Source organism: Pithys albifrons, chromosome 12 (genome assembly GCF_047495875.1).
Source record: "Pithys albifrons albifrons isolate INPA30051 chromosome 12, PitAlb_v1, whole genome shotgun sequence".
NCBI classification, from domain to species: domain Eukaryota; kingdom Metazoa; phylum Chordata; class Aves; order Passeriformes; family Thamnophilidae; genus Pithys; species Pithys albifrons.
In genome coordinates, this window is record NC_092469.1 from 14,540,953 (window position 1) to 14,553,896 (window position 12,944).

Consider the following 12,944-nt stretch of genomic DNA (forward strand, 5'->3'; position numbering starts at 1 on the left):
TTGAAGGCACATCAGTCTGTTCCTTGCTCCTTCCTGCTCCTGCCAACCAGGCAGGCATCCATCTCACCAGGGTATGATCAGACTGAACACCTCTCCTGAATTCTCCTGCATTTGCCTTCCTGCTCCTCTCACGTGAAGCAGCTATCCCTCATCCCTGCTTTCAGTGGAACCCTTCTATGCTTGTTGGTGAACATTTCGTTTTCACTCTGGCATTACCTCCGGAGAGGGGATGCCAGCCCTGGTCAGGGTCTGTTCCACTGCACTGGCTGGTGAAGCCGTGCAGAAGTTGCCCGGCTGACGGGATGCGAGCTGGCCGGGGCTGTGCAGCGAGCGGCTGGTGACGGAGCTGGGATCAGTTGGCAGCCGGGGAGGATAATGAGGAACAGATTTGCGCTGGGCAGTGGTTCCCAAGCTGCGTTCCAGGGCAGAGCGGCCAGGATGGGAGACCCTTTGTGCTCCGCGCTGCACCCCTCGGGCGCGTGTCGAGCCAGCCCCTCGGCTGCCCCGTGTCTGCTCGACATCTGCCGGCAGTGACTGTCCCCGCGCTCCCCGCAGAGCTGGGGACCCTCTCCAGCGGCTGTGCCACCCGCCGGGCTGCAGGACTGGCCAGGAGGCTTTCCCCACACCCCGGCTGTGCAGGGAAACGGGCTGCAGTGTAGAATGGCTGAGGACAGACAAGATCAGTGAGATCTTTAGGTCAGCAGGAGCTGGATGGGGTGATCCACACCACCCTTCGTGATTCAGATTTCCCTGCTTTTCCCTGGAGGCGCAAACTGTGGGAATCCCTGGACGACTGTGTGACCAGGCTGCTACTCCTGGGGACTCCCACAGAACACCCAGGATGAATGACAACATGGTGGAGGCTTTGATTTTAAAAGCACTCCAGATTGCAGAGCTGTGATCTTCCCCGCAGCCAGCCAGAGCTTTTCCTCACAGCCACCAGGAGGGCAAAGATCCCTGAAGAATCTGCCTGGGCTCCTCTCACCTTGTCTTATCCTGCCGTCTGTGGACACACAGCCAGGCAGTCCTGAAGGTAAATGAAACCTGTGGGGGGTTGGTTGGAGAGGGAGGGAGCATGCTAAGGGCACTCTGGGGAGGTGGCCACCAGCCCAACTAGTCAGGTCTCCATCAGACCACAGGTCACCCCAAACTTGTGGAAAATCTATGAAGAAAAGCTTGGAAGGGCCACGGGGTACCAGTGGAGATCAGACTCTGCAGTAGCTCTGCTGTATCTGTGGTTTCGTCTCTCACAGCAATGCAGGGCAATCCCTGCTGGCACACCAGTTTTGCCTCTTGGAGCCCAGCTAAGCCTACACTGTTGGAGTTGGAGAGCCAGTTAAAGCTTTGCTTTGGCTCCATGGCTGGCTGGGGCAAAGTCAGCTTCTGACTGTGCACACACCTGAGGCCTCACTGTGTGTGGCTCCCTCTCAGTTTTTGGGCTCTGAGGCTCTTACAGGCAGCTGGATGAATTGTGGGCTCAGAGGTGCCCTGAGAGCCCTCCTCAAGGCATGGCTGGTTCTGGGGCCACATGAGTATCACTTGTGCAGGTATCAGCCCCTCCAAATTTCTCCTGGACACTTGGCTCCTGTCTGCTCTCTTAGACAGGCCCATCTCCCAAAGTCAGGCTCTCCTCTTGTCGACCATGTACGTGCATGTAGACACACATATTTCCAGTAGACAGCCCTACCCTCTCCTCTTTACAGAGAAAGCTGACAGAAGCTTCAGACAGGTACCCCAGAAAGATGAAAAAAAAAAGAAACAACTATGAAAGTCAATAAGTATGATGGTTTCCCATGTAATAGTGTGGGGCTGCTGGTAGGAGCCAGCTGGAAGGAGCATGAGCCACTTGTGTCGGGGTGGAAGGGCTGTGGAGCCAGCAGGTGGGACAGGCTGCTGCCGGCGAGTTAATCCATGACGCCTGCCAGGCTCACTCCAATCTTTGCTTTATCCTGCCAGGGAACAGACAGGACTGTTATAAACGTTTGATTTTTTTGTTTGTTTTTTTTCCCTAGTAAAAATAGCTTTCTTTAGGAGCAAACAGGAAATTACAGACTGAAGGAGTGCAACGAAGAGGGGAAATAGTCAGGCAGATACCTCGCTGTGCTTGTATTTGTCTATAAATCCAGCTCCACGTGCGGGGGCTGTGCAGCTTAACCAAAGGCAACCAAACCGCCCGCAACCTGGTGGGGATGGAGGGGCAGGGGTGTAGGGGGAGCATCTTCCCTCCGGCCAGGGTCGGAAGAGGAGGCGGCGCCGGCTGTGCCGCGGCGGGGCTGCCGCACGGAGCTCGGTGGTCGGGGACGGCGGGAGCAGCGGGAGAGACGGGAAAGACCAGAGAAGCGGGAGCGGCGGGAGAAACGGGGACGGAGGGAGCGGCGGGGACAGCGGGAGCGGGAGAAGCGGAGACAGCAGGAGAAGCAGGACCGGCGGAGACAGCGGAAGCGGCGGGGACAGCGGGAGAAGCAGTAGCCACGGGGACAGCGGGGACGGCGGGAGAAGCAGGAGCGGCGGGATAAGAGGGAGAAGCGGGAGCGGCGGGGACAGCGGCAGAACAGGGAGAAGCGGGAGCGGAGGCAGGAATGGGAGCGGCGGGGACAGCGGGACAAGAGGGAGAAGCGGGAGCGGCGGGATCGCGCGCGCCGCCCAGCACCGCCGGCAGGTGTCGCCCCGCGCCCAGGCCTCGCCTCCGCACCGCCCCCCCCCCCCCCCCCCCAAGATGGCGGCCGCCCCCTGAGAGAGGCCGCGGTGTGAGCGGGAGCGCAGCGCAGTGTGAAGGCCCCGCAACTCCGTGAAAGGGGAGGTAAAGCAGTAATGTATTTGTAGTGGTTTCAGACCTCCTTTGGTGTACAGCGCGGTCGGGTCCACTCGGATCCCTCCCACTGTCCTGATGGCCGCTGCGGTGTACAGGCAGCTGCTGGACACACTGCTTGGGAACTGTGCACGCTCTTCCTCAGACACCTTCATCTCCCCCAGCAGCAAACACAGGCAGGGGCTATAAAATATGACCCAAAACCAAACCTTTTTTGTTTGTTTGTTTGTTTGTTTGTTTTGCTGTGAGCATGGTGAGACACTGGCATGGGCTGCCCATGGAGGTTCAAGGCCAGGCTGGACAAGGCCTTCCTTGAGCAACCTGGTCAAGCGGGAGGTGTCCCTGCCCATGGCACGGGACTATTTGATCTTCAAGGTTCGTTCCAACCCCTTAATTGTATTCCAACCCCTATGATTGTATAAAGAAGAAAAAGACAACACACACTTGCATGGATCTGTGGTGGGAAGAAAGCTCTCAAAGTGCTTGTCCCACCTCCTGCCGAGCTCCTCCAGAGGCTCCTGGCCCGAGTCCAACAGTCCTGCATGAATCCCAGAAGGGTTTAAGCCTCCCAGTCCCTTTCTGTGGCTGCTCTGCAACTGGCCTTACCCTGTGACTCAGTTTGGGAGCAGAGATCCCTCTGCAAGGAGGGAGAGAGCAGCAGTGGTGATAGAAAAAAGGCAAGTGAGAGGGAACCAGGAGAAATTGATGGCAGGAGGCAGGAGACCTCCACCCTGTCTGTCTGAAGGGGAAGCTGCTCATCTCCTTCAGGAGACACATTGTTATTGCTGCTGATGGCACTGAATCACACCCTTTCCTGCCCTGCTCTCCAGCCCTGGTGCTGTGGAGGGGAGGTGCCCACTCCAGCTGGCACAACCATCAGCATGTCAGTCTTGTGCTCCTTCCTGGTGCAGGATCCTCTCCCTCCAGCATGGAAATTAAGGGTTCCTGGTGTAGGAGCTGTGAACCACATCACACCGCCTCTTCCAGGATCCCACTGTGCCCTGTGTCCCATCTGTGTTCCTGCCTGGCATCCTTGCTATAAGCATTGCCTGAGGTTCACTCCTCTAATTGCCAGCTGTGGATGTTCCATGGCAAACTGCTCCTATTCCTGTCAAACCAGCCCTTCCCAGTGGCATCTGAGGAGCCTTTCCATCACCTCCTGTGCTCTGGATCTGCAGACAGCAGAGTTGGCTCCAGACTGCCCTTGGGAGAAGACCCTGACCCCAAACTGCTCTTTCACTGCTGCAGAGTGACTTAAACGGCCTGGAGTCTTGCAGAGCTGCTCTGTTGAGACAGATGGATGGCTGAGATCTTTCTCAGCTGCTACTCAGCTGGGCAAGGCTGGTGGGGGACAAAGCAGGTCCCTCCTGTACCAGAGGACACTGTCACTCAGCTCTGAGCAGGTTGCCATTCCCCTGCAGAAAACAGCAGTTAGACTAAGGGTACTTTGAGAAACATGTGGAGGACCTGAGGGACTGGAGTTCAGTGGGCAACACAGTCCAGCTGTGAGAGCTGGTCCCAGGAACGCCCACCTGGCTCTATAAGGCACTGACTGCAGCTGGAGCTGCACCCTCGGGCCATGGCTCTGCCTTAGGGAGTGCTGAGCTAACTCAGCTGCTCTTCTGTCTGCCTGTTCTGGAGGAGCAAACTGCAGGCAGGTGAGAGCTTTCCTTCTCTCTGGAGACTCTGCCATGGGAGAATGGTCTGCAGGAACTGCTGGGATCTGCTGGGCACAGGCTCTGCAAGTGTTGGCTGTAAGTGTTTGGGTTTGTGAAGGGCTCGGTGGGCTGGGGAGGGGCTTGCAGAATGTGCACCCAAGGGAAGTAACAACTCTAGGGGTCACAGCTCCTGGTTCAGAGTCCCTGACTGTTGCCCCAGGTAGGTCCTGGGTGATGGCCATGGCTCTGCGAACTGTAGGGCAGAGACTGCAGCCAGTGGTCAGAGTGGGGGTCCCCATTTGCCTGGTTAGAGTGGTCAGCTGTCCCTCCATGAAGGACATAGTTGGATTTAGGTTAGTTTTGGAAAGAGAAGGGATGGGTCTTCAGCTCAGAAATGTGCCCCAGCCCTTGTGTGGTAATGATTGGTGCTTAGTAGGATATACCCTCGGTGTGGGCTGGGCACATGTCCTGTGGGTGCTGGTTGCTCAGGTGTGAGCTGGGCACAGAGCAGGGACACAGCTGGGGGGGGCTCCTGGTGGTGTGGAGCCATGGAGGGGCATCTGTCATCACAACCCTTGTTCTGTCAAGCAGACCTGGAAAGAGGAGTGGGCCTTGGCAGCTGTGACTGAGGACAGCATGTACAGCAGCGTGTGACCCCGTGTTCCATATCTCCTGTGTCTGTGGGAGAGGCACTGGGACAGGAAGGGTGTGGGTGCCCACTGGCATGTCTAGCTCAGAGGTGAGCGTGCTGTCTCAGAGTAAACATCTGCTGTGAGGACTAAATAGCATGCAACATCACTGCCAGCAGGGAAGGTAAACAGATGACTCTCCTGTGCCATTAAATACATGGGATCTGGAGAGAGAGAGGCCAGTTTTAGGCTGCTCTTCAGAGAAAGCTGATCTGTTCTTCTGTTCAGAGATGGTGCTGAGTTTTGAAGCAGCAGTTCTGAAACTGCAGTTGGATTTCTCAGCCAAGAGCACTTTGTTCTCAGCAAAGGTTAACAGTGCCTAAACTCCATGGAGACAGACGGGCAGCCCCTCTTAAACCATTTAAACTCTCTTGACTGCACCCACACCCAGAGAGGTGTGCCTCTGCCTGGCTCTGCATCCTACAGGTCTCTATTCCAGGCTCCTGGGGAGGGATCTTCTTTGCTTTATAGTCGTGTCCTGCCAACCAGTGCACCTGCCTAGTGCTCTGAGCCCTGGGATGCTGAGACCCAGCACCCAAGAGTGGAGTCTGTTGCAGAGGGGAAACACCTTGAGGTACCATAGAGAAAATGTGCTTACTGGGAGGGTGCCTGATTGGGGCAGGAGCCCTGGCTTCCATCCAAGCCCTGCTCCTACCCATGCTGGCTGCGGACATGACTTCAATGAGAAGTCACTGGAGATTGTTGTAGAGGTGTTAGCCCATGAGTGGTGTGCAGCATGGCCACTTCACAAGGCCTGGAGGCACCTCTGGCCCCCCCAGCCCAAAGCTGCTCAGCCTGAGATGGGTGTCCTGGATGTGTGCAGAAGGAAGACTCTGTCCTGTGGGCTCGGGCAGAAATCGATGCCAGTGCTAGGCTGTTGCTGAGCCAAGACCCCAGGGCACTTGTGGATGCCTGGAGCTATTCTAATTAGCAAGTGCTCTGCATGTATGGAGTCCAGCTGGCTTGTCTGGGAAGGCACTGTGTGTCATCAAAGTGTGCCTTAATATCTGGGCAGAGAGGATATAAGGCTGGCATTCCCCTGCCTGGATCTCTTCTCTGGGGGACTGCAAGCTCAGATTCTATCTGAGCTTGCAGATAGAATCATAGAATAGTTTGGACTGGAAGGGACCTCAAAGTTCCAACCTCTTTGGCAAGGGCAGGGATGCCACTAGTTAGATCAAGTTGCTCAAAGCCCCATCCAGCCTGGCCTTGGACACTTCTAGGGATGGGGCATCCACTGCTTTTCTGGGCAACCTGTGTCAGTGCCTCACCACCCTCTGAGTAAAGAATTTCTTCCTAACATCTAATCTAAATCTCTCCTCTTTTAAAACCACTTCCCCTTGTCCTGTCACTCTCTGCCTCCATAAAAACTTGTTCTCTTTTTGTAAGCCTCCTTTAGGTACTGAAGGCTGCTCTAAGGTCTTCCCAAAGCCTTCTCTGCTTCAGGCAGAACAGTCCTAACTCTCTCAGCCTGCCTCCCCAGCAAAGCTGCTCCAGCCCTGGGATCACCTTCATGGCCTCCTCTGGATCTGCTCTAATAGGTCCATGTCATTCCTGTGCTAAGGACCCCAGACCTGGATGCAGTACTCCAGGTGGGGTCTCATGAGGGCAGAGGAGGAAGAGTCACCTCCCTCAACACATGCTGCAGCAGGCCTGATGTGTATATTTTATTTCTTTTATTTTTATTTCCCCTCAGCCCCTTTTCCTCATGGCACATGTGAATATTTGAGACCCCCTAAGTGGGACATTCCTGACTTCTGTCCCTATAAAACACTTCCTGTAAAGCCTCCTGATGGGTAACTGCGCACCATAATTGCACGTGGCTCCGAACAACATCTTGAATTGTAGCTGGAGACCTAGTAATTGAGTTGCTCCTGCTCCTTCAGATGGTGAGTGTGACCAGCTGTTGTTATGTAGTCTCTCCTCCAGTCCTTCTGGGAAATCACACCATGATTATATTTCTGGCTTAAGAAACTTTTTTCCCTAATCAGACTGGGCCTCACAAAGAGGTTGCCACTTAGTGGTAATTACTTGCTTTAGAAGCTGAATGTCTCCTGAGGATTGCAAATAGCGGATTATCAAATTAATTAGTTAAACCAAGATGTGCTTTTGTGAAGCCAAGACCTGCTTTACTTGTGATCTGAAATAAAGGTTTAACTGTTATTAAACTCATACAACTGGCTCTTGTCTCCCTAATGGGGAGAGAACTAGTTCTTTCCTCAAACGCTTGTGCAGGGGGTTGCTTGCAGCTCTACTTGCTGCAGCACTTGTTGCTTTTCTTTCACAAAACCTGTTTTGAGCAAAATCTATTGCTGGTTTTAAGGCAATTCCTTGAGCTTGGGTCTAATGCTGTTTCTTGGTGGCTTTCCATGCTTTTGTAGGCTGCCATTGGAAAGGAATTATGATTGGATTTGAACTTTGATGATTCTTGTGAGTCCCTTCCAAGTCAGGATATTCTATGAGGATTCATGGTGGATATCTTGGTGAGATTTTAATGTACCTTTCTTGAAACTGTACTTTCTGGGTCACGCTGTGCCTCACCTGAAAAAAAATCCACTGTGCAGGCTGGAAGGGCACACCCACGTGGGGACAGCCCTTCCCAAATCTTCGTTGGAGAAGCTGAGCCACACACACCCACACCCACACCCACACACTTTCTGGGTACAGCTTAATCCATGGGATGTCTGCATTGCCATGTCTATGGACGCAGGAGCTAGTGGAGAAACCCAGTCTGGAGATGAGATTCCTCGACGTAGATGGAGGCATCCATTGATAAATGGGTCAGCAGGAGCTGTAGGTCCTGGAGTACTGCTGTGCCACAGCCTGCTCCTGGACTCTCCTTTCCCTCAGGAGTCTCTGTGGCCATAGGAATTTCCCTGTGCTGAGGACTGCATGCTAAATTGCTGTGGACCTCATGGTGGTATTTTCCTAAGAGCTTTTGGCCCCTGTAGTATAATCATCCTGCTAACATTCATATTGCACAACTTCCCCTAGGTTAGGAGATGTCCTTATCTGGCATTTAAAACATCTGTCCTGTGTTTCTTCCAAAATAGCTGAATCCTATTCATAAAAGAATTGAGCATTTCCTGATTTGCACAACTAAAAATAAGCAGAACTCTGCTGGTGTTGACTCAAAGGCAGAAGTCCTTTCCCTGCTGTCTACCTCTGTCTGCACTCTCTCCCAGTTCTTCCAGGGCTCAAGGTTGTGGTACTGCTTCAGGCACTTGAGAAATACTGCAGCACCAGAAACTAGATCAAGAAAAGGGGAAGGGGACAGAGGAGAAAGAGATGAGGGTCTGAAGTTTTCAGAACAGTTGTTGTACTGACCCTTCTCCCGTCTCCTTCTTTTTCAACTCTGGGAAGGATCCACAATCTTCAGAGTTGAGCTCCCCATTCTTCCTGATATTAGCATCTGCTGCCTTTTGCTGTATTTCACCTCTGGGACAGGTAGAGCTTAGCAATACCCAGCAGGTGCTGCAGGTGGGTACCAAAAAGGTTCCCTCGGTGTAAAATTGCCCCTTAGTCCATGCAAAGGACCTGGGTCTGCTGAATGGGAAGCTGGAGCACTCAGATCTCTGCCAGCATGGATGACAGCAGCCTTTTGCAGTGGCTCCAGCAATTAAACCCACCCTGAGGAAAGCACAGGCCTCATGCAAGAGTGAGGACACAGTGTGAGACTGTGCTGGGGAACAAGCACAGCATTGTTGTCAGCCTCAGTCAAGAGGGGCTTTTTAACACCCACTGAAGTGCTGGCTACAGCTGTCTCCCATGTGCTTATGTGGGAAATGGATCTACAATGCAGGAGAAGAGGGAAAGGCCACTTTACAATTTAAAAAAAAAGAAACTATATTAGAATCCAGCCATGAGTAAATAGCAGTGAGATGTTCCCCTTAGTGCTGTGCCACAGCACAGGAAATCACGTCACTGCCTCCAACTGTGATGGGGGTGCTCCTGAGCTTGGAGTGCAGTGTAGGAAGGGGAGGAGGTGTGAGGTTGGGCTCTAAGCTGCTCCTGTGTTCAACAGCCTGTTCCCCCTCTGCCTCTATAAATTCCAACTTCCTGCATCCTCCTGAGTGGTATTGGCTTGGGAGCTTGCGGAGAGCTTTCAGTTGTCATGGAAAAAGGGATAGGAATCAGGCTCTGTGCACTTCTGTGGTGCCTTCCTCATCTGCTGAAGTAGCCCTGAAGAGCCCAGCCTTGGTGGCCAGACAGCATAAAGGCTTCAGATCTCTACTTGGAGACTGGTGTCCCTGCAGACCCCAGGGTAATTGCAGAGACCTATTTGCTGGATAAAAACAATTGTGTAAAAGGATGGTGCGATCACACATGGTGTGACTTTTGGGGTTGTCCTGTGAAGAACCGCGAACTGGACTCTGATCCATGTGGGTTCCTTGCACCTCAGGGTTCCTCTATGGTTTTATAATTTGGGTTAGTCCTGGGCATCTGTGGCCTCCTGGAGGGGAACCTACATGTATTGCTGCAGCTGTAGAAAAAGCAGGGACATTTCTATAAAACATCTAGGAGTGAGAGGTGAGGTGGATCTCTTCTACCTCCTTTTATTCTGTGATGTGGATAAGTCTCCAACAGAAATAGCTTGGCACTTTTGATAGCATAAGCCTTGTCCCTGCCAGCCATGTGAGTGCTGCAGAGACATTGTTCTCGGTGCTCTTTCTGGGAGGGAGGCAGTCAGGGTCACTCCCAGCACCTGCAGGAAGATGTTGCAAAGGTTGGCCAAATGTAGCCATGTTTGTGGGCTGGGAGATGCGTTTTGGGAATAGATGAAGGCCAAAGCTACTTTACAAATGTAATTTTGTGCAGATGGTGAAAGCAGTGGTCGTAGACTTTGGGGGGAACTATGCCAGGTTCCTCATCCTCTTGCAATGAATATGATGGAGAAAGAAAGGCTGTCCTGTATCCACAGACAAAATCTAAGATCTCAAGTGAGTTATTGCAGATGACAACAACTAGGTAGTGCCTGTGCTGGGTTGTTAATACCTGTTGCAGTGGCAGGGATGCTCTCCTTCACCCAGTTTGGGATTAGCAACTACCGTCACCTGACATGGACACTGCCTACAGAGGCCCTGGGGGAGCCTCTGCAAGCACAGGGTGTTTGCAAGCCAAGTGCGGACAGTGAAACAGCTGCCCAGCTCTGGTCACTGTCAGTGTTGCAGCCCCTTTTAGGAGGAGGACATCTCATTTTTCTTAAGAAAAGCAAACTGCAACCCTGCAGGGACTGTCACCTGTCCTTGGTGCCCACAGGGAATGCAGCAGCACACCAAGCAGTGGGTGGATTGAATGGTTGGCTTTGGGGCTGCTCAGTTGCTGGTTAGATCTGAAAACATGCTATGAGGCCATCATGTGCAATGGGGTTTTAGGACCAAGTGTTGGCAGTTGCCCCTGGGAAATGAGTACATGAAGGTGGTCTTGAGCTGGACCAGCCTGTGTGGGCCCTGCTGCTGGCCCTCTGGAGCAGGGCTTGGGAAAGCTGTGGGAATCTGCCCCTTGAGCCAAGGCAGCAGAGGTGTTGGTACCAGTTGCTCCAGCTTCATCAGGCAAGCACCCTGTGCTGCTCTACTGAGCTTGTCCATCCAGGAGATGCCTTCCCTCCTGCTATAGGTCTGAGTCACTTTCCCTCTTGAGATACATTGGTTTGTGTAACCTCTCCCAGAAGCGGGGACAACCCCGTACCAGCACTGTGGACTCCTTGATGGAGGGTCAGTCCTCACTGAGGCTGCCAAGACTATGCACTGCTTGGTCTGGGAAGCAGTTTCTCATCCCAGGCCCTGCACTTCGTGCCCAGGGCTCCAAGGTTTTGCCTGTGTGTCACTTCCCGCCCTGCTTCCCGTTACACAAAGCCTTTGTGTGTCAGAGGATCCTGGGATGCCCCGCGGCACCTGCCTCTCTCCTCCCTCTCCGCCTCTGTGGCTCTGCCCTTTCCCGTTGTCACTTCTGTAGGCTGCTGCCTGCCTGTTTGGTGACCTTCCTAGTGCTCGGGCACTGCTTTTGGCCCCTGGCCATCTTAAACAATTAATGGAGGGGTGGAGAAACTTGCCGTGTTAAATTACTTCCTCCTTTGGGAGGGGGTGAGGTCTCCACATCTCTCTCCCGATCCCAGTGCAGTTTGTTGCTGTTGCCTGAAGCGGTCACTGCTCTCTGTTTTCCTTTTAGAAGTTAGAAAAACAGTATTTCAGAGCACTCTCTCTGTTTGTTTCTCGTCATTTTGCTTAACCTGCAGCGCTGCCCCAGGACCTCGTGGAGCGGAGAAACTTCTTTGGACTCAGAGAAAAACAAGCCAAAAGGAGGGGCGGGTGGGCGGGGGACGGTGGGGAGACGAGGATTTTGCTGGAAACCCCTTTGCGAAGCTGGAGACCTTCTTGGGATGCCTGCCGTGGGCTTGTTCTCCTTTAGCAGCTATTCAGATCTTCCCGGGCAAAAGCAGCTCCCTGCCACGACGCGCCCTCATTGAGCGGGTCTGTGCGGCGGCCCCGGCGCTCCGAGGGCCGTGGATGGCAGCGATGCCGTAAGGAGCAGCCCAGAAGCGTCTCTGGCTCTGCCCGTGTCCCCAAGGCCCCCCGCAGGGCTGCGGGACGCCGCGCCCTGCTCTCGCTATGCCCTTCTGCTGTCTAGCGCTGGAGTTGGCTGTCAGAGAAACCTTCGAGGTCCCCTGCTCAGCCCCGGTAATGTCATGAGTTAGATTAGTTGGAGCTGTGCTGGGGGCGGTGAGGGCTTGGATTACAGTCCAGAACTCAAAGTGCTTCGGTGGTTCACGTCGGAGAGGAGAGGAGACGCCCCGTCGTACACATGGAGGAAAAAGAGAAAAGACGCTGTCTTTGGAATTGAGGGGCAATAAAGAAGGCCGGGAACATGGTAAGAAAATCTCTGTGAAGGGCTCTTGCCCTGGGCACCAGCAGGGCTGAGCGGGATGGAGCTGCTATCGGGGCAGCCTGCCTGGAGCCAGTGCACGGCACTAGTGCTGGGAGTGGGATACTCTTTTGGCACTTCCCGTTACTCGGGTGGTTACCCTTGGTGCCAGTCCTGAACGGTGGCAGCCGGGACACGGAGCGCTTGTTGGCACTGACCCCCTGTTAAGTGCCTGCCCGTTGGAGTGCAGTGCTGGAGAGAGGAGCTGGGATGGGGCCTGTCTTTCGGGCTGCCTGGATGCTGGGCTCTCCTCCTGCCCTCACTCTTTGCCAATCCTGCTCTGGGGTTGTGGGCACTCCTCCTTTGCAGAGTCTGGGGAAGGGGAGAATATCAGCTTCTTTTCTCCTGCCCAGGGTGGGCATCTGGAGGTCAGAGAACCCCTGGAGCTAAGCAGGGACTTTTCCCTTTCAGTGCCAGTTCTGCAAGGGATCCTTGTCTGGGGAGAGGTGAGGCCAGTGAGCCCCGTGGGCTGCAGAGTACCTGATCTCCCTGGCCATTCCCTGCCCAGACTCACTGGTGCTGCCCTGCAGACAGAGGTGCCCAGCCCTGGGCTGGCAGAGACTGGCAGAATTGCTGGCCCTGTGGGGAGATCTCACTGAGCACCAACCTGTGTTCTGACAGTTTGCTTCTGGGCTGAGGCTGGAATTCATGTGCTCTGCAGCCCTAAATCTGGAGGTGACCTGCTGTGTCACGGGCTGCTTTCCCACAGCAGAGGGAACAAAGTCCGTGAGGGGCACAAGCAGCTCACATTGCTGCTGTGCCTGGCAGTGACTTGCTCTTTCTTAAAAGTTCAGCTTTTGAGCCTGGAAAAAGCTTGGCTTTCATCGAAGGATGAGTTGACCAACTTCTCACTTCTGCACCCTGAGC

General features: G+C 54.0%; 1 protein-coding gene across 5 annotated transcripts in view; it reads left to right on the forward strand.

Annotated features, from left to right (window-relative positions):
- Positions 1-11,493: 11,493 nt before the first annotated feature.
- Positions 11,494-12,944, forward strand: part of PLEKHG4 (pleckstrin homology and RhoGEF domain containing G4) — an 85,027-nt gene continuing 83,576 nt past the window's right edge. For all 5 annotated transcript variants that reach the window (XM_071567239.1, XM_071567241.1, XM_071567242.1 and 2 more), the window contains exon 1: positions 11,494-12,023. In XM_071567239.1, coding sequence (XP_071423340.1) covers positions 12,021-12,023 — 3 coding nt within the window. In that variant the 5' untranslated portion in view covers positions 11,494-12,020. The remainder of the gene's footprint in view (positions 12,024-12,944) is intronic.